At 35.0% G+C, this 20066-nt stretch overlaps 2 protein-coding genes across 7 annotated transcripts in view; one reads left to right on the forward strand and one right to left on the reverse strand.

Moving 5' to 3' along the window:
• KANSL1L (KAT8 regulatory NSL complex subunit 1 like) overlaps nucleotides 1-20066 on the forward strand; it is a 209043-nt gene that overhangs the window by 177948 nt on the left and 11029 nt on the right. For all 5 annotated transcript variants that reach the window (XM_004470208.4, XM_058300199.2, XM_004470209.5 and 2 more), the window contains 2 exons: nucleotides 4665-4827; nucleotides 8801-8908. In XM_004470208.4, coding sequence (XP_004470265.1) covers nucleotides 4665-4827; nucleotides 8801-8908 — 271 coding nt within the window. The remainder of the gene's footprint in view (nucleotides 1-4664; nucleotides 4828-8800; nucleotides 8909-20066) is intronic.
• RPE (ribulose-5-phosphate-3-epimerase) overlaps nucleotides 8782-20066 on the reverse strand; it is a 58381-nt gene continuing 47096 nt past the window's right edge. Inside the window, exons 7-8 of one of the 2 annotated variants that reach the window (XM_023592200.3) lie at nucleotides 8944-8977; nucleotides 8782-8842 (exon numbers count right to left, since the gene is read on the reverse strand). In XM_023592200.3, the coding sequence (XP_023447968.1) occupies nucleotides 8948-8977 (30 nt within the window). In that variant the 3' untranslated portion in view covers nucleotides 8782-8842; nucleotides 8944-8947. Of the gene's footprint in view, nucleotides 8843-8887; nucleotides 8978-20066 lie in introns of those variants that run through there. The other variant, XM_023592199.3, reaches the window with a different exon arrangement.

Below are 20066 nucleotides of genomic sequence, written 5' to 3' on the forward strand. Positions count from 1 at the left end.
GGGGAAATAACCACAGAATGGGTTATTAAATTATTAAAATATGACTAGGACTTTGATTGGGCCACAATAGTAGGACATCAGGGGGGTGAGGATTCACAGAAAAAAAGACATGGCAGAAGAGTTAGTTGGAGTTTTGATCCTGGAGCCTGAGAAGCTAAGCACACAGAGAAGCAGATACATGAGGAAAGAGAGAAAGCTCCATTAGACATGGCAGAGGCCTTGGGTAGAGAGACAAGCCATTCACCTGACAGTTTATAACTGGCCTTGTGGAGAGAGAAGAGCAGCTGAGCTCAGAGAGAAACAAGCCTCTGGAGAGAGACAAGGCTTCTCCCAGTCTGCAGCTGAGATTGGAAAAAGCTGGGACCACAGAGCCGTGAGAAGAAGAGCAAGACTGAACCCTTGCAGACATCGCCCATTGTCTTATATCAACACATGGCAACAGACTCTGGGTGAGAAAGTAATTCTTATGGTACCTCGAGTTGGACTCTTTAGGGCCTTGTGATTATAAGCTTTTCCCCCAAATAAATACCCTTTATAAAAGCTGACAGATTTCTGGTATTTTGCATCAGTACCCCTTTGGCTGACTAATACAACATCCTACTTCATTTTATGAGGATACTAAACCTTGATACCAAAACCTGAGAAACGCATTACAAGAAAGGAAAATTGCATATCAATCTTTCTCATAAATATAGAAACAAAAGGCATAAGCAAAATATTATCCACTAAAATTCAGTAATATTTAAAAAGGATAATGCATCACAGTGGGCTTTATTCTAGGAATGCAATAGTACTACTTAAAAACTCACAAGTGAACTCACACAGTAAAAAAAAGAGAAAATATCAAATTATGTATTGAGAAAAGCTTGATAAAATGAAACACCATCTATTATACTCTTAGTAAACTATGAATAGAAGAAGAAAAAGGATCTACCAAAAACTGAACAGCAAAACTCATTCCTGAGAGTTAATTATTGAAATCTCCCTTACTCATGATGGGGACAGGAGAAATTGATTTATATTGCAATATCTATTCAAAATTGTATCTGAAACTCCTAGGGTATACAGTGAGGCAAGAAAAGGGGTATATCAGTTTGATATTATTTATGAGTTCCAAAAAGAAATATAGATTATGTTTGTAAACTGGTCAGTTCCTCTGGTGTGATAATCCTTTGATTGTATTAGATTCAGCTGAGATACCTGATTAAACTATGTTAAGATTAGGGCTCTGATGTACCACATCATTAGAGTGTCACTCAGCGTGGGGTCCCAGCCCCCTTGAGGATAAAACAGACTCTCACACAGAAGTAAACACATGGAGAAGGAGAACACAGAAGCGGATGTACAGAAAGAGAGTTCTCTGTAGACATGGCTCTGAATGAGATGAGCCTTACAGTCTACAGCTGACGTTGTGGAGAGAACGGAGCAGCTGAGTCTGGAAAGAAAAGAGCTCTGGGGAGAGAGACAAGCTTCTTTCAAAAAATATATGGAGAGGCATATGGTCTGGAAGGGCCAAGATAATCTTAAAGAATAGAACTGGAAGAAATATACTACAGTATATTATAGTGTATTATAAAGCTAATTAAGAAAGTATGATATTGGTGCAAGGACAGACAAAAAGACCAGTGGAAAAGAATAGAACCCAGGAAGACACCCAATCATATGCTTTATGACAAAGTGATATCTTAGTGCAGTGGTGAAAAGATAAATATTTTTTACAATAGATGGTGATCTCACACTGGACCTTAAAATTAGTTCCAGACGGATCATATATCTGAATTTGAATGGCAAGAAAATAAAGCTTATAGAAGAAAATTTTAAAAAGTATCTTTATGGTTTTAAATAGGCAAAGATTCCTTATTTGGGACACACTCAAAACATTAACCATAAAAGAAAAGGCCTGGAAATTGGACTGCATTATTTTTAAGAATTTCTGTGTTCATCAAAACACACAATCAAGAGAGTAAACAGAAATGTGTCCATCTTAAAATCAAGGGTTCTAGAGTAGGGGGAGGGACAGCAGTCTCTGCCCCAGGCTCAAGACAATTGGGTAAGGACAGAAGCATCTTTGGTATTGTTATGTTTCTTAAACAGGATGGTGGGTAAAAGCTGATTTTTTTGAAAATTATTCTTTATACCTTATCTATAAACTTTATGTGAAATATTTCGTTGTTAAAATTTAAAAAATCCAGTGGAGATACTTCTCAGGCTTTATTTTGCTTCAGTTTTATGAAGCATATGGTATTGTTAATCACACCCTCTGTAGCAGTTTGATATTGAATTCCAAAATGAAATATTAGATTATGTTTGTAAACTGATCTTCTCCTCTGGGCATATTAGATTATATTGGATTCATAGGTTTACTTGATTAAGTAATTATGTAAACCTCTTGTGTCAGTAGAGCACTAGGTCCCCACCGTTCGGATGGGACCTCACAGATAAAAGGCTTGGCAAAAGATAGAGTTGAGGGCTTTTAATGTTGGAGTTTTGATGTTGGAATTTGATGCTGGAATCCCAAAATGGGGCCGTTTGCCTGATAGTCTACAGCTGACCTTGTGGAGAGAGGCAAAGCCTAGAGAGCCTCATAGTCTATAGCTGACCTTGTGGAGAAAACAGAGAAGCTGAGCCCAGAGGAACGCAGGAAGCCTGAACCCTCGTAGACATTGGCAGCCATCTTGCTCCAACACGTGAAAATAAGACTATGGTGAGGAAAGTAACTTAGGCTTTATGGCTTGGTATCTGTAAGCTCCTACCCCAAATAAATTCCCTTTATGAAAACCATCCAATTTCTAGTTTTTTGCATCAGCACTCCTTTGGCTGACTAATACACCCTCCTAGACATTTGCATTTTTATTGACAGGACTCTCCTGGTTCTTCTCTTATTTCTCTACCCATTCCTGTCAGCCTTCTGGGTTTCACTTTTTTTGCAGGGGGACAAAAAAGTGGGCCTTGTCCTAAATATCCCTCACTTATCTCATCATTATTTAGGATAGATTCAAATTTGCTATTGTGTTTCCTGGATTTGGAAAATTGCAGGAGAAAAATATATAGTAAATACTCGGATTTTATTGTATTTTATTTATAATTCTCTAGCCATCTATGGAAAAGGGAGATTTAGCACATTTTTCTTAGTAATTTAAAATATTCTCTTAAAATATTATTTATAACTATCTAAAAAACATCATAAAAGATGATGATTGTGGAGTGAATCAGAAGTACTAGTGCATTTTGTAAATGTAAGAAATACTATCTATTCCCATAAATATATACATCTGACATCATTAGAATAAATCTTATACCCATGTTATATCTTTTTATTTAAAAAATCATCAATTTACTTTATTAACCAGAATAAGAGCTGTATTTCCCAGCCTTCCTTGCAGATAGGTACGACTATGGGACCTAAATCCTGTCCAGTGGAACATAAGAACAAAGGAAGAAATAATCTTGGGTATGCATACCTTAGAAAAATTTCATTCACATGACTTTTTTTTTTAAGCAAGAGGAGATAAAATTCAGTTGGTCAACATTTAAGTTTTACTATATGTCAGGAACTGTGACATGTCCTAGGAATACATAATTGAACAAATTGTTGTCCCACCCTTTAAGGAGCCTCATGGTCCAGAGGACTCTAATTTAATGCTGTGGTAGGGACATGCCTAAGGTGCTTTGTGAACACAGAGAGAGGGAGTGCAAAAGTTAGCCTGAAATCTCAAACTCAAGAAAGCTGACTAGTTTAGAAGAAGTTCATAAAATAAAAATATATCTAAAGACCCCAGTTATAAGCGTTTTAAAGATCAATTACATGAAAAACCAGTCAGACCCAATGCTGTAAGAAGAGAGGGAAGAGTGAGGGAAGAAGTACAAGTGAAGTCTTTTAATTTGAAAAAATATTTCCTATTTTTTAGATTTTTTTTCATTGGTTGTATACTGGTTTTATAAACAGAAATGAGTTTAAAATTCCATTATTTAAGTAGAATAACGTGTATTTTTTTTAAATGTAGAAACATACATTTTATTTTGCCTCATGGTTTTGAGATTCTTTGACTCAAGTCATAGCTTTACGTTAAGAAATTCAGTTATGTAAGATATTGCATGTTTCATATCTAATTATGGTTCCTCTTATTTTTAATTAAATTTTACTTCATGTAAATTTGTAAAAATACTTATAGTACTTCACTGTCATTCTGGTTTATATATTGCTTGACATTAGGATGTAACAGATGCCAGTTTCTTTCATTAGTTGAAACAGGCTGTGAGATGGAAAAGAGTCCACAATTCTTAACTTTTACATAGCACCTGCTCACGATCACTTTATAGTTCTCCCTAGTGTTTAATCATTTTTCTTGTGACCCAACATTCCTTGAACTCATTTCTTTTTACCGTGATGTTGTAAGGTGTGAGCAAGATCCATTTTCACAGACATTGCTCTTAACTTTGAAAAATTGGAAAGGGGTTAGTCAAAAACCCCACCAGCGATTCATGTCTCATTCTTCAATAGCTTCTCTCACTTACTCTATGTCATTTTGAAACTTTTCATCCAGGGTGAACTTACAAAGCAAGGACTTCTTCTGGTGTCATTCACATACTGTATTTTAACTCTTATACTCTCTCTGATTCAGTCTCAAGTAAAAATGAAATTTAAAAAAATTTTTTTCTTGCAGACTTTGCCTTCAAAAGAAACAGTTTTAAATACTACACAAATGCCTTGCCTGCAATTAGCTTCAACTTGGAGTGGCTGTGAGCACAATCTAAAGTCTCAGATATTAAGAGAACAAGTATCAGAGTTGGATTCCTCTTTCCATTCTGTTCTGTCATTGCCATCAGGTAAGCCTCCCCATAAAAAGTTTCTCATTAATTCTGAATATTTTCTATGTTGAAATCCAATCCTATAAATATCTCTAAATAGTTTATTTTATCCATTATTTTGTCACTGGATATTAGAACCAAACAGTTCTCACAGAGGAATTAATCTAGTCACATACTGAGTTAATGTTCTACCTTTGCATTTTTTTCTTTAACTCTTTGGAAAACAATTTGATTTACCTTGGGGAAATAACTCATTTTTCATTTTCTTTGGCCTGTTAAATCTTTAGCCTTTTTTAGTAACATGGCTATGCTATTGGAATGTTTCTTAGTAATATTGTGTTCTTTTTTCTAATGTGTTCTTTTACAAGGAGACTTTTTTCCTGCCATATAATATTCCTCCACTTATAATCTTAATCGAATTTCTCTGAGAAGAAAATTGTCCATCTTTAGGTATAGTCAGCTTTCGAAGCTGAAGACTATTCGTAATCTACAGTTAATTAAATGAGGCATATGCATCCCTTTACCCCAAAGGTGGTTTGAAGTTTCCAGTTCTTAGTTTCTGTTGGAACCCTACTTGTCTTGTCTATAATGGAAATAAAGGTTTAGGGCAGAAAGGATCACCCCTCACACTGGTCATTTCAATTCTGATAAGAGCCCAAATGAGCTTTTGTTTCCTATTCAGCTTGTGATTCTAATCAACTTGTAAATTTTCAAAATCAAGGGACTACTCCTCTTTGTAAAACACTATTTTTCATACCTAGCTCATTGCCCTGAATCTGTTTTGTATTGTTTTGTTTAAAGATTTGTTTTTATTTCTCTCCCCTTCTCCCAACCCTCTCCCGTTGTCTGCTCTGTGTCCATTTGCTGCATGCGTGTTCTTCTTTGTCTGCTTCTGTTGTTGTCAGCGGCACGTGAATCTGTGTTTCTTTTTGTTGCATCATCTTGCTGCGTCAGCTCTCCATGTGTGCGGCACCATTCCTGGGCAGGCTGCACTTTTTTTTGCACAAGGCGGCTCTCCTTATGGGGCGCACTCCTTGCGCGTGGGGCTCCCCTACGTGGGGGACACCCCTGCGTGGCATGGTGCTCCTTCAGTGCATCAGCACTGCACGTGGGCCAGCTCCACACGGGTCAAGGAGGCCCGGGGTTTGAACCACGGACCTCCCATGTGGTAGACGGACGCCCTATCCACTGGGCCAAGTCCGCTTCCCTGAATCTCAGTTTCTACCAGTATTAGAATGCCTTTTTAGCTACACTGTATTTTGAAGTAAGTATCTGGAAGGAATTATTTTATTCCATCTTTGAGTAATAATCGTAAGGAAAAAAAGTAATCTCTAACAATAAAAACTACAGGTAACATTTGGTTTTAGCATATCCTATTTTAAGGATATTATATTGTCTTGTTTAATTCTTGCAACAACTTCTTGAGATGCATAATATTGTCATCTTCATTTTACATATGCAGAAATTGGAGATGTTAAGTTACTCATTTAAGATTACACAGCCAATAAATGATGCAGTGAGGATATGAACTGAGGTAGCCAGTCTCTAGAGCCACATTCCTAATCATTACTCTTTCCTGCCTTTGTGTATCCTTTCTAATAAATTTGTTTATCTGAAGACATAACTCTGAGAGCTGGTCCTTCATTTTAAGCCTCATATGTCCTCTCGAAATAATATTAGCTTCCTTACCTACTAATTAGACCTATCCATTCCTTTCTGCATTTATTTACTAAAAATCTCCATACTTCTATAACTAGGTACTATACTAGGTGCTAGGAATATAAATGCAAGTGAAGCCATTAAGGTATTTGCATTCTAGTTTAAGACAACTGAAATATAAACTGAGTGTTTAAAACAGTGTTATAAAATATTGTGGGAAAAAAGTCCATAAGCCACAGTTTGGTACTCTGTCTTATGGGAAAGCATATGGGTGGAACAAGGGCCTTCCTAATTGTGTCATGTTTTCCTATGACTCACAAAGAACTGTTTTAGTCTTGTTATAACAGTAGTATTTTTTTTTTAAAGATTTATTTATTTATTTAATCCCCCCCCCCCCCCCCCCCCCCCCCCCGTTGTCTGTTCTCTGTGTCTATTTGCTGCATCTTGTTTCTTTGTCCGCTTCTGTTGTCGTTAGCGGCACGGGAAGTGTGGGCGGCGCCATTCCTCGGCAGGCTGCATTTTCTTTTGCGCTGGGCGGCTCTCCTTACGGGTGCACTCCTTGCGCGTGGGGCTCCCCTACGCGGGGGACACCCCTGAGTGGCGCGGCACTCCTTGCGCACATCAGCACTGCGCATGGGCCAGCTCCACATGGGTCAAGGAGGCTCGGAGTTTGAACCATGGACCTCCCATGTAGTAGACGGACGCCCTAACCACTGGGCCAAGTCCGTTTCCCAGTAGTATTTCTTTAGACCAGCTATCTTATATTTAAGTAATTGGAAAATAATCAGAACCCTGAAATGTTTATGCAGCATTTTAAGGAAGAATATTTAATTTACATTCTGGTTTTCATCTTTATAATGTAGTTTTCCTATGATTGTCTTATGGTATTAAGATTGAAACTCATTCAACATCTGTCCCTTGGAACACAATATATTATGATACTCATGAACCCATTTTCTTTGCATACTTTTCCACACTTTGAGTACATTAAATACATCTGAGGGAGATATACATCTTCTCTTTGTCTAAAATCCAGAACTCCTCTGGATCTATTATGATTTATATGTCCAGAAATAGTTTTCTTCAAAATAAATACCTTTTCAGTAGCAAAGCAATCAATATATGATCTGATTTCTGAAATACTTGTTTTTCTCAGAAAAATGCTTAGGTGTTGCCATTAATAAATAAGATTTTAAGATGATTTTGTTTTTGCCTTCTTGGAAGAAAAGCAACCTTCAGTACTAAATGTGAAGCACATCTACTTTGCTATTTAGTTCATGTATGGTTGTGAGATCACAAAATATAAACCTGAAAAGTTGAACTTCACTAATAAGTCTGTATTAAAGGGAAGATCAACTAGTTTGGTTTTTTTTGTTTTTTTTTAAAGATTTATTTATTCATTTTATTTTTCTCCCCCCCCCCCCCCCGGTTGTCTGTTCTCTGTGTCTATTTGCTGCGTCTTCTTTGTCCGCTTCTGTTGTTGTCAGCGGCACAGGAATCTGTTTCTTTTTGTTGCGTCATCTTGTTGTGTCAGCTCTCCGTGTGTGTGGCGCCATTCCTGGGCAGGCTGCACTTTCTTTCGCGCTGGGCGGCTCTCCTTACGGGGCACACTCCTTGCGTGTGGGGCTCCCCTATGCGGGGACATCCCTGCGTGGCATGGCACTCCTTGCGCGCATCAGCACTGTGCGTGGGCCAGCTGCACACGGGTCAAGGAGGCCCGGGGTTTGAACCACGGACCTCCCATGTGGTAGGCGGACACCCTAACCACTGGGCCAAGTCCGCTTCCCCAACTAGTTTGTTAATGGTTGTTTTATCATTGTAAAAGTAGATTCGGTTTTGATTTATAGTGCTGGTAATCTAAGGGAATGTGAAACTTGATGTTTCCATAAAATATTTTATTTTGTATTATTGTGTTTTTCCCCAAATAATTAAAACATAATTTCAAATGTAAAGGTTGTGGGGGAGAACCAGGTTTAAATATATGTTTTGTTACAGACATCTTTGGCACATTGTTGCCATTAATTTGTGAATAATATTTATTAATATTGATAATTACTGTTTATCTTATGTTCTGTTTTAGAAAGGCCATGAAATTGTTCCTCTGTTAATTTATTAGTTTGTGTTGTTTTTTTTGTACATATAACTAATAGTTCCCAAAATACTGCTACTGACACCATTGGAAGAGTATTTTGCTGTTTTTAATGGTTGTGACTTTTCAACCTTCTGCTCATTTTTCTAAGTGTATGTGCTATTTATAGAATGAAAGCTATCTTAATAGTACATCTGTGAAGAGCTGTATTCACTGACACTACTTTATCTTTCATCTTTCCAGATGTGCCTCTTCATTTTCACTTTGAAACACTGTTAAAAAAGACTGAAATAAAAGGAGATCTTGCTGAAAACAAATTTGTAGGAGAATGTATCATATCTCCATCACCTGGTATGTCACATTTACAAGTCTTGCACTTTATATACCTTTTCACATCTTCATACTTGTTACTTCTGCTCTCTGAGGAAATAAAATTTAACAAAGGAAGAAATGTAAATTCTTAATTTTTAATATTTGCTTTTCATAAAACACAGACACACAACTGAAAAATGCCCATGAGTGATCTTCACACACACAAAAATAATAGCTATTGAATGAAAATTATAAAATATTATTAATATGGAAGAAAATTTAAACATGGAAAAACATGGGTAGTAAGATTAATATAAGGATATCAGTTCTTTCTGTTAGTTTATATGTTAAATGAAAAATAATCTTAAGTTATAAACAGGAGTTAACTTAAAATAAATCTAAATCCTGTTTGGAAGAATATGAGGAGGAAAATATAAAAGTAATTGCCAAAATACTGAGAGAATTGAGTCCACCATATATAGAAACATGCCAAAATTCTATCATAGCGTAGATTCTGTTTTGCTTACATTTAGGAAAATAGATCATGGAGCAGACTACATAGTTTATACTTTATTATATGATAAAAGAAGAATTTAAATCAATGGAAACACAATCATTAGTCTTTTGGGGGGAAGTTTGTTTACACATTCATTTCATACCATGTAGCAGTATAAATTCTAGTTGGATCCAAGAATGTTAAATAAAACATTAAAATTACAAGTTAAAATTTGAAATTAGAATGAAACGTTTTGGTTATGAGTACTCTGAATGGAGCTGGGACATTGTCTATGCTTGGAAGCAATCAGAAGGAGAAAGAAAAAAATCTACACTGTTGAATATTTACAAAGCTTAAATTTTCTCAGCAACAAAAAAGCTAGATAAACTAAGAGATTATTTCCAGATGAATTCATTATCCACATTATAAACTCAAGTTAACTAAATGCCTGTTTTAGTTGGAGTTCTGAAAGGTAGCAGATTCAAAATAAATTTATATAAATCAGTAGCTTTTATAATTACCAGCAATAGTCAGTTAGAATATGTAAAGGAATAAATTATCCTAGACACATTGACAATAAAATATAAAATACCTAGGATTAAACGTAGCCAGGACCTGTATGAAGAAAACTTCAAAAGTTGACTGAGGAACAAAAAAGACCTCCCTATATAGAAAAAAATATCCCATTCCTAAATCAGAAGATGGTATTTTATGTAACTTAAGAGGTCAAATTTCCACCAAATTAATTTATAAATATAATTCTAGTCAGAATTATAGAGGTTTTCTTCTTCTGGAACAAAAGTATTCTTAAGTTTATCTCAGAAAGAATGTTAAGGAATAGACAGTAAATATTTTTAGAGATCAATAAGTAAGAGGTTGTAGTGCCAGATATCAAAATGTATTATAAAGCTATAATCATTAAAATATTGTAGGATATAAGGATAGCCTAGTCAATAAATATTAAGATAGCCAACAACAACAAACAGTTCTTACGATTCATTATATGCCAGCACTGGTTTAACTGTGTTATATATGTTAATTCTTTTAATCTGTACAACTCTATGAGGTAGATATATTTATTCTCCTTGAGTAACTTGTCCCAAATCATAGTTGAGTAGTGGTAAACCCAGACAGGCTGGTTTAGTCCATGCTCTAAACAACAAAGCATCCTCTATAAAAGTGGCAGTAAGTAATGACTATTTGAAAATGAGACTCCTACCTCATGAAGCATTTTAAAATACATTTAAGATGGATTAATATTAAAATACATTCCAGGTGCATGTATTAAAATGTTAAAAATGAAGTCTTAAAGAATAAGAAAAAAAAAACTTGTCTGCCAGGTACTATACTAAGTGTTTAATATTTTTGCGTGTTACATTAATAAGTTTAAACATTGTAATCATCAATTCTGGCAAGGCTGTGTTAAAAAATAGCACCCTTGTTATTTCAGATAACAATAATTGATACAAGCCTTTTGGGAAGCACTGTAGATGCATCAGAAACTTTTAAAATGTTTGTTTTTTATAAGTTCATTTAGGTGAAAATAAAGTAGCTTGTTTTTGGTTTTTTTTTATTAGCTAGGGCAGTAAAAATTTTATTTAGAAAATGAGGGGAAGAAAGAACAGTGTTTGCTGAGAAATTGAAGAGAAAGATGGAAATACACATGAAGATTTGGTGTGGGCCCCTCTGGGCAGAGAGAACCGCTTATGTACTTTTCTATCTGCTTACAATGTTTAAAACTATCTTTTCTGACCAGTAATTCCATTCTAAGCATCTAATTTAAGAAAATAATCCTAAACTAATATAGTCACAGGTAAATTCATTAAACCTTATTTGTGAACATGAAAAATTGGAAATAACTTGAAGAGCATAATTGGGAAATGCTTAAATATCCACTTCAGTGGAATATGCAACCTTAAAAAATACCTTACAAGTTCATATAAGGATGGAGAAGTATTTAAGAAAGATTGTTAAGTGATACAAAAGGTTGAAAATTTCTTTTTACTTCTTTGTATGGTATGATTATAACCATGTAAAAATGTTTATTCTCATACCAACCAAATGCAATGTGTGGACTTCGTCAGGATCCTGATTTTAATAAACCAACTTTAACATACAAATATGTATACTTGAGACAATTAGAGAAATCTGAACATGGACTGGCTGTTAGATATTATTAATTTTTTAGATGTAATAATACATTGTGGTTAGGTAATTATATCACATATTGTATCTGCTAAGAGATTTTTGAGACTTATGCTGACTAAAGATGAAAAAATATGTCTAGGATCTACTTTAAAATACTTCAGTAAAAAACTAGTTTAATGGGGAGAAAGATGAAACAAGAGTTGTCATGAGTTGATCATTGTTGATGCTGAATGATAGGTATATGGAGGTTCAATATTCTATACTTTTATGTTTGCTTGAAAATTTTCCATAACATTAAAAAGTTAAAAAAAAAAGCACCAAGGATAAGGAGCAATAGTCTATACTTAGAGAAAAAGGACTAAAATATTTAAGATAGATAGTATAGGGTTATGTTCAGGTACTTATTCATGGTGTTATTCCACTCTTGGAATTTAATCCTGAGACTAAATTTCAAAAAGGATAGAAAGAAAAAATGCATGAAGATGATTATGGTAAAAATGTCTATAATAGCAATTAATATAATAATTATACCCAAAGAAATTTTCATGTCTCACAATTAAGGAAGAGCTAAATAATACTGTCTCTAATCAGAGGAATCGTAGGCAACCATTTGAAAATATAACAATGAAGAGTGAATTATGAGATAAGAAACTACAGAGTTATATACATTCATTCTAAATGAAATTATGAATTATTTCATATTTGAAGTATATTATGCATGTATGAGTTATAAAATATATGTATACATTAATGAAAGGTAATATGAAAACAAGGAAATTTAGACAGCTAAGATTATGTGATTAATTTTTTCTAAGTTAGGTAAACTCTTTATCTGACAAAATATTAAGGCACTATAAAAGGATTAGGCACAGAATTAATAGTAATGTATCAGCAATGTAACATGTTAGTAATGAGAAGTTGAAAGAGTGGAAAGTATTTGAGTTAGATAGAGCAGTAAGATTAAGCACATCAATGAAGTATCTATTTCTTTTTGTATCCCAGTCTCCCATTCCTCACCCCAAATAATTAATTAAATAATTAAGCATTTACTAGGTCTATCCCTGTAAGTCTGTTTGGGTAACTATTTTGTCATTAATTTTTTGGTTGTTAATGATTTCTTAGAGAATTAAGTAAAACTAGAAGTCAGCATTTATGGAGCACCAACTGTGTGCCAGGTAAACTCTTAGGTACTGAGGTATCAAAGGTAAATTACAAGAAATCAAAGAAATTATAAAGTAATAGGGGAAGCAGACACATGTACAAAATAACTTGTATAGTGCAGCGGGCACAGATATATAATAAAAAATATTCTATAAAGAAAAAAAGGGGTACATAACTGCTTAGAGGGGAGGCAGAAGAAGAGAGGATTAAAAATAATGGGAAAAGAGCAAGGAGAAAAACTCCAGAAAGATGGTGATGCCATTGTGTAGCTTCAAATACTTAACTGGAATATACAGAGAAGGGTGAGTTGTTTCAAATAATTGTTTCTCAAATTTTAATGTGCAAATGAATCACTTGCGGAATATTGTTAAAATGTATAGTCTGATTCACTAAGTCTGGGATAGGGTAATGATTCTGCATTTTTAATAAGGCCCCAGGTGATTCAAATGCTGCTCCCATGTTGAGTAACAAGGTTGTGAATAATAAAACAAACACATGCCTTGTGGAGGCATGAAAAGTGTGATATGTTCAATGATATTCATATAGCTTAGTATACTTGGAAAGTCAATTGTGTGAAGCTAAGTGGCAGATGATGAAGTAGACAGATCTCTCTTCCTCACCAGAAAGTTTGGATTTATCCTGAACCATCCCATTAGATGTGGCAATTACAACAGCACTGTTGACTTTTGGCCAAAGTGTAGTGGGTTGAAGAATGAATAGTGATTAGCCTCCTCATGAGAAAACACAGGATAAAACACAGGACAAAGCCAATTTAAGGGGCCTGTATTCATCAAAGTAGACGAAGTCATGAAAGACAAGGAATGGTTGTAGAACTGTTTGAGATACTAAAAGACTTTAAAGAGACCTGACAACTAAATGCAATAAGTGATTTGGAATTTTTTGTATAAGAACATTATACAGATAACTAATGAAATATGATTAAGGGCTATCGACTACCTAATAATATTATTACTTTCTTGATTTTGATAATTGTGTGCTTCTATTAGATAATGTCCTGTTGTTTTTTTTGAAAAATACACTGCAATATTTAGGCATTAAGGGACATCATGCTTGAAATTTAGTGTCATTTGAGTTCAGAAGTGAGAGATAAAGCAAAAAAAAAAAAAAAAAGATAAAACGTTAACATTTGGGGAATCTGAGTAAAGGGCATGTGGAAATTATTTTTTTTAACTATTGCGAGTTTTCTGTAGTCTGAAATTATGTCAAAATAATTTTTTCAAGATAAATGAAGGACAGCACCACAACCCACCAAGCAAACCAGGAACCTAGGACTTAGCTTTCTTCTCTCACATTCAGTCATAACTAAACCTACTGCCAAGTTGTCAAATTTGCTCTTGTAGCTTCATTTCTTCCACTTTCACAATCCAACTTAAACCTTTAAACATTTTTAAAACAATTATTATTGAAGTGGATTTACAGAAAACCTAATCATCTCTTATGTTTACTACTGACAATCACCTTCTAATCAACTTTTATTCCCCTCCAAGCACTGTAGCCAGAAGGACTTTTCAAAAGGCAGATCTATTCCTCACAATGGCTTCCCACTCCCTATCCCTTTACAACATTTGACAGAGGGAAAATTCTGAACAGAGGACCCCTAGAGCCCTACCCACATAGCTTGGCTCCTGTTTGCCTCCGGGTTCTTTTTCACCATGCTCCCTCAGTTGCCACTATATGGCTGCCATTCAGTTCAGTAATCGCCCTCTGCTGCCCTGGTTGTTTGAACATGCTGTTCTCTTCCTGGAATACTTTTCCATATTCCACCAGCTTTTTCAGTTTACCTTTCAAATCTGTCACTTCATCTGGGGAAGCTTGCCTAGAGCTCTACTAGGTCAGATCCTTCTGTTATACACCTTCACCAATATCTTGTATTTCTCTTTACCACATACTACGATTGTTTTTTGTTTTTTTTCCAGGAGATACTAGGGATTAAACCTGGGACCTTGTACATGCAAAGCAGGTGCTCAAACACTGAGCTACATCTCTCCCTTACAATTACATTTTACTTAAATTTCTTTTAAATTAATCAGTGACTGCACACTAGATAAAGGTCAGGGACTATGCCTGTTTTTGCTTACCATTGTATCCCCAGGGTGCAACAGTGTCTAAGAAGTAATTGGCTCTACATATTTACTGAATGAATACATGAAAGGAAAGGAAGACAGGAGATACGGGATATACTGGGTTAAAGCTGTAGTGTTTTGGGAAACAGATGTGGCTCAACCAATTGGACTCCTGTCTACCACATAGGAAGTCCAGGGTTTGATGCCCAGGGCCTCCTGGTGAGGGCAAGCTGGCCCACGCACAGTGCCGGCCCATGCTGGAATGCCGCCCTGTGCAGGAGTGCCCCCCTGCATGGAAATGCCGCACAGTGCAGGAAAGCCACCCTGCGTAGGAGTGCTGGCCAATGCTGAGAGCTGGAGCAGCAAGATGGTGCAACAAGAGACACAGAGGAGAGAAAATAAGAAGACATAGCAAAACACGGAGTTGAGGTTCCAGAAGGTCCCACAATCAGTTCCTGGAGCTGCCTAATGAGAACACAAGCAGACACAGAACACACAGCGAATGGACACAGAAAGCAGACAATGGGAGGCAGGGGGAGAAATAAATCTTTTTTAAAAAGCTGTAGTGTTTTAAGACGGACTCTACAAGAGGATTTGGAGAGAACAAGACATAGAAGGCTGGAAGGGTTATTATCAATAGAATAGATAAAGGGAATATATGGAGTTAAAACTGAAATAGTCAATTTTGTACTGTTCAAAGAGACAAATTACCACCTTACAAGAGACTGACAAGTAAGAGGGAAAATGATGTTTAGAAAATATTTGAATAAAGTTCAATGGAAAAACATCACCTTTTGTAAAGATTAAAATTTCTTCACAAATTTGGTATGCTTTTAAAGACAACCAAGGGGTCAGTTGTCTGGGATTTGCTTTAAAATTCTCCAACAAAATGTTTCCATTAAAACAAGAGGGAATATCAACATTCTGAATACTAGCATGGCAGGCATACACACATTTTAGAATGTGTTTAGACTTGTTGTGTTTTCTATTTAACATCATTTGTTTTTCTTTTGGAGAGGTGGGAAATCTTGGAGATTCTGCCTATCCCACTTTTCCTCTTTTTAGTAAACTGTTTTTTCTTGTACCATTTTGCTGAAGTATGAATCTGATTCTCATTCTTTTGCAATAATCTTATCTGTTCTCTGCTGCTATCTTTATCTTTGATAAATGATTTTTTTTTTCATTTACTCTGTTAAAATTCTTTGGTATCTTAGGATTAATAAATTCTGCAAAAATTCTTGGCCATCATTTCCTACAGTATTACCTTTTCTTCATTCTATTCTTTCCTTTTGTTACCCCAGTTCGGTTTGTCCTTATTCTTTTATGTTGTTATTCTTCTTCCAGCTCACTTATTTGTTGTTTCCACTGTTATTCAGCCCAATTAGTATGTTTTTTTTTGTATTCTAACAATTTTTATTTTCAGTCTGAGATTTCTCTAAAGGATCTTCTTGCTTATGTGTTCATCTTTGGGCAATATTCGTTAAAGACCAGTTATTTTTGTTCTGTGAATGCTCCACTTTGTTTTTTGAGGTAAAATTCACATAAAAAATTCACCCTATTTGAATGTGTATAATTCACTTTCAGTATATTGCCAATGCTGTGTAATCACCATTAATTCCAAACAATTTCATCACCCTGAAAAGAAACCCATTCCCTTTAAGCAGTCATTCCCCACTGCCCCTCTCCTCAGTCCCTGGTAACTACTAAACTGCTTTCTGTATATATGAATTTGCCTATTCTGTCTATATCATATGAATGGAGCCATACATGTGGTTTTCTGTATCTGGCTTCTTTCACATCATTTCAAGCTTCCATGTTGTAGCTTGTTATCAGTACTCCATCTCTATTTATGGCTAAAAAATATTCTAGTTTATCTAGTTGTTGGACATTTGGATTGTTTGCACTTTTTGAATATTGTGAAAAATGCTATGGGAACATTTGTATATGAATTTGTTTGAAAACCTTTTCTCAGTCCTCTTGGATATATATATAGGATTAGAATTACTTGGTCATTGTGTATAATCCTTTAATATCCTAAATTCAGTTTCCTAGCATTTTGCCGATTTCTGCATGTATACTCATTAGAGATATTGGTGATGTGCTTTCTTGCAAAATAGGCCTAATGTAACGAGTTAGGAAGTATTCCCCCCACACACACCTTTTTTTTTTTTTTTTCTTTTGGCAAAATTGGTATTGTTTTTTCAAAGATGGGTAGAATTCACCAGTGAGGCCATCTGGCCCTGGACATTTTTGAAAATTTTTGATTACTGAATCAATCTTTGCTTAAGTCTATGCAGATTTTCTTTCTTCTTCCGTCAGTTTTAGTAGGTTTTGTTTCTAGGAATTTGTCCATTTCATCAAATTACCTAATTTGTTGGCATATAGCTGTTCATAGTATTCCCTTATAATCCTTTTGATTTCTATGTAATATTAATGTCCTCCACTTTTTTCCTGATTTAATAATCTTTCTCTCGATCTAGCTGTAAGTTTGTCAATTTTGTCAATCTTTTCAAAGAATCTACTTTTGATTTCATTGAGTCTGTATTTCATTTAACTCTAAACTTTACCTTTCTTTGGCTTGCTTTGTGTTTGTTCTTTTTCATCAGTGTTAGGCTGTTACTGAGACCTTCTTTTATAATGTAGACAGACATAAATTTCCCTTTGAGCACTGCTTTCACTTCATCCCATAAATTTTGGTGTGTTGGGTTTTCATTTTCATTTGACCGCAAATAGTTACTAATCTCACTTGTAATTTTTTTTTTACCCATTAGCTGTTTTTAAATTTCTACATTTGTGAATTTTGTTTTCCTTCTTTTATTGATTTATTATTTCATTCCATTGTGCTCAGAGAAGATACTTTTTATGATTTCAGGCTTCAAGAATTTATTGACACTTTTGGGCCTGACATTTAGTCTATCTTGGATGTTCCATGTACACTTGTGTATTTTCTGTTGTTGAAAGGCCTAGTTGATTTATAGTGGTATTCAAGTCTTCTATTTCCTTGTTTATCTTCTCTCCAATTCTCCTATACTATTATCTCTTGTTCTTTAATTTTTTGTTTGTACCTCTTTTTAAAGTTTTGTGGTAGTATTTCTCAAGGTTTTAGATTTGATTATATATTCATCTTTAAAATTGAAAATCCCTGTGAAGACTCTTCTACTACTGCTGTTTATGGGGCTTTCTTGATTATAGGGGATTTGCATTCTACCCTATTTTTGAATGAGTTGGGGATGGACATGTTTCAAAGTGAAGCCCTTGAGCCTTGGCCTATCTCTCCATCCCTATCCATTTCTCTTCCCTAAGTTCTCAGATTTTTTAATTATATAGAGCAATATTTTAATTATATAGAGCAATGTTTTCCAATATGCTTCTGCTTTGCTTTGAGTTTATTCTTCAAATTCCATACAATCTTTCAAAGATTCCTCACAAATTTTGCTTTACTAAAACTTTATTTTGCTTGTAAATGTGGATATATATGTGCATTATCTGTATGTGTGTATATGTACAAAAATCTTGTCTATCATTTTTAGGGTTGATATCTTGAAAACAGAATCCTGGTTAACTGGTAGGTCATGCTCTTTATAAGTTTATTTCAGTGTTGGCAGAGAGGTTGGCACTTCAACCTACATATTTCTTTTTTCATTACTTTCCTATCTCCAAATCCTTGAAAAAAAGTCAATTTGGTTATTAATCCAGTACTGGAAATATGGGGTCCAGACTGAACACCTACCATATGTCACATATCCTTCTAATGACTTCCACAGGAATTAACTATTTTAATCTTCATAACCCCAAAATAGCCACTCCAATCTTTATTTTACAGATGAAGCAACTGAGGAACAGGGATGGTAAGTGACTTAAAGTTGTGTGAAATTCATTCTTTCAAAAAGTGAAAGGATGTTGCTAGGCACCATCAGAGGTGGTTGAAATCTACTCTTACGGAGTTCCAGTGTTACAACCTTGTAGAATGTGACTTGGTCCTGAATTATTTCCAGATTTAAGGATAAAGAGGAGCTAACATTTTTAAAAACTATTTCTGGATTGAGGAACATATTTGTTAAGGACAAGCCTGTAATTGCTAGTATTACTGTTGTGTACAATTTTAAGTCTTTTCTCACGTAGAGAAATTTTACTGTAATGCTGCTTACTTCACAAAACAAGGTTTTTAACAAGATTGGTCTATTTAGCTCCTATTTCTGCTACAAGTAGGTTTAATTATTGAAGAATCAGAGGCACCTCTCTGTGAGGTATTTTTTACTTACAAGGTTGGTATTTGATACTTTAGTACCTATTATGTAGACCAAGAAAGACAACATTTTAGAATGGCTTTGAATTAATGGTTCTTTAACCTTTTTAAAGACCCCTTTAAGAGCAGGTCAATGAAAAAAGATAAAGTAGACCTTTTCTCCAGAAACATGCTCATACACAAAACTTTGTACACAATTACAGGGCCTTAATGGATGTCCTTCACCCCCAAAGTCTCAGATTAAGAAGCATTGCTTGGGGAACAGATGAGGCTCAGGTGGTTGAGTGCCGGCTTCCCATATACGAGGTCCCAGGTTTGATCCCCAGTACCTCCTAAAAACAAAAAACAGATGCAAACAAACAACTCTCATTGGGAAGCAGATGTAGTTCAGTGGTTGAGCACCTACCCATCCATGTATGAGATTCTGGGTTCAATCCCTGATACCTCCCCCCCAAAAAAACATTGTTAATAATACATTAATACTTTCCCATCAATTGTAAAAAATAAATTATGCTAAAAGAAACCAGACACAAAGTACTGCCTGACTCCATTTATACCAAATGCAAATATAAACTTAAAGAGATGGAATTAGATTAGCAGTTATATATGGCAGGGGAAGAATCGAAGGATTGAGAGGTGACTGCCAGGGGGTGTGGAGTTTCTCCTCCTAGACCAATGAAACTGTTGAAAATTCTTTGTGGTGATGAATGCACAACACCATGACCATACCAAAAGCCACTGATTATACACCTTGGATAGACCCCATGGCATGTGAATATATGTTAATAAAACTGCTTTTAAAAACAAATACAAATAAATGTATAGAAACAATTAAATTAGCAATTATATATGGCAGGGAAGGGAAAGAGGGATTGAGAGCTTACTGCTAAGGAGTAGATGGTTTTTCTTTCTGGAGTAATGAAAATGCTTGAAAATATGGGGATGAATGGACAACTCTGTGACCAGACTGTGTCACTGAATCTACACTTCAGATGGATTGCATGGTATAAGAACATATCTCAATAATTTTTTTTTTTTTAAAGAATTGTTGTATTTAATTTT

Source organism: Dasypus novemcinctus, chromosome 7 (assembly GCF_030445035.2).
Source record: "Dasypus novemcinctus isolate mDasNov1 chromosome 7, mDasNov1.1.hap2, whole genome shotgun sequence".
NCBI classification, from domain to species: domain Eukaryota; kingdom Metazoa; phylum Chordata; class Mammalia; order Cingulata; family Dasypodidae; genus Dasypus; species Dasypus novemcinctus.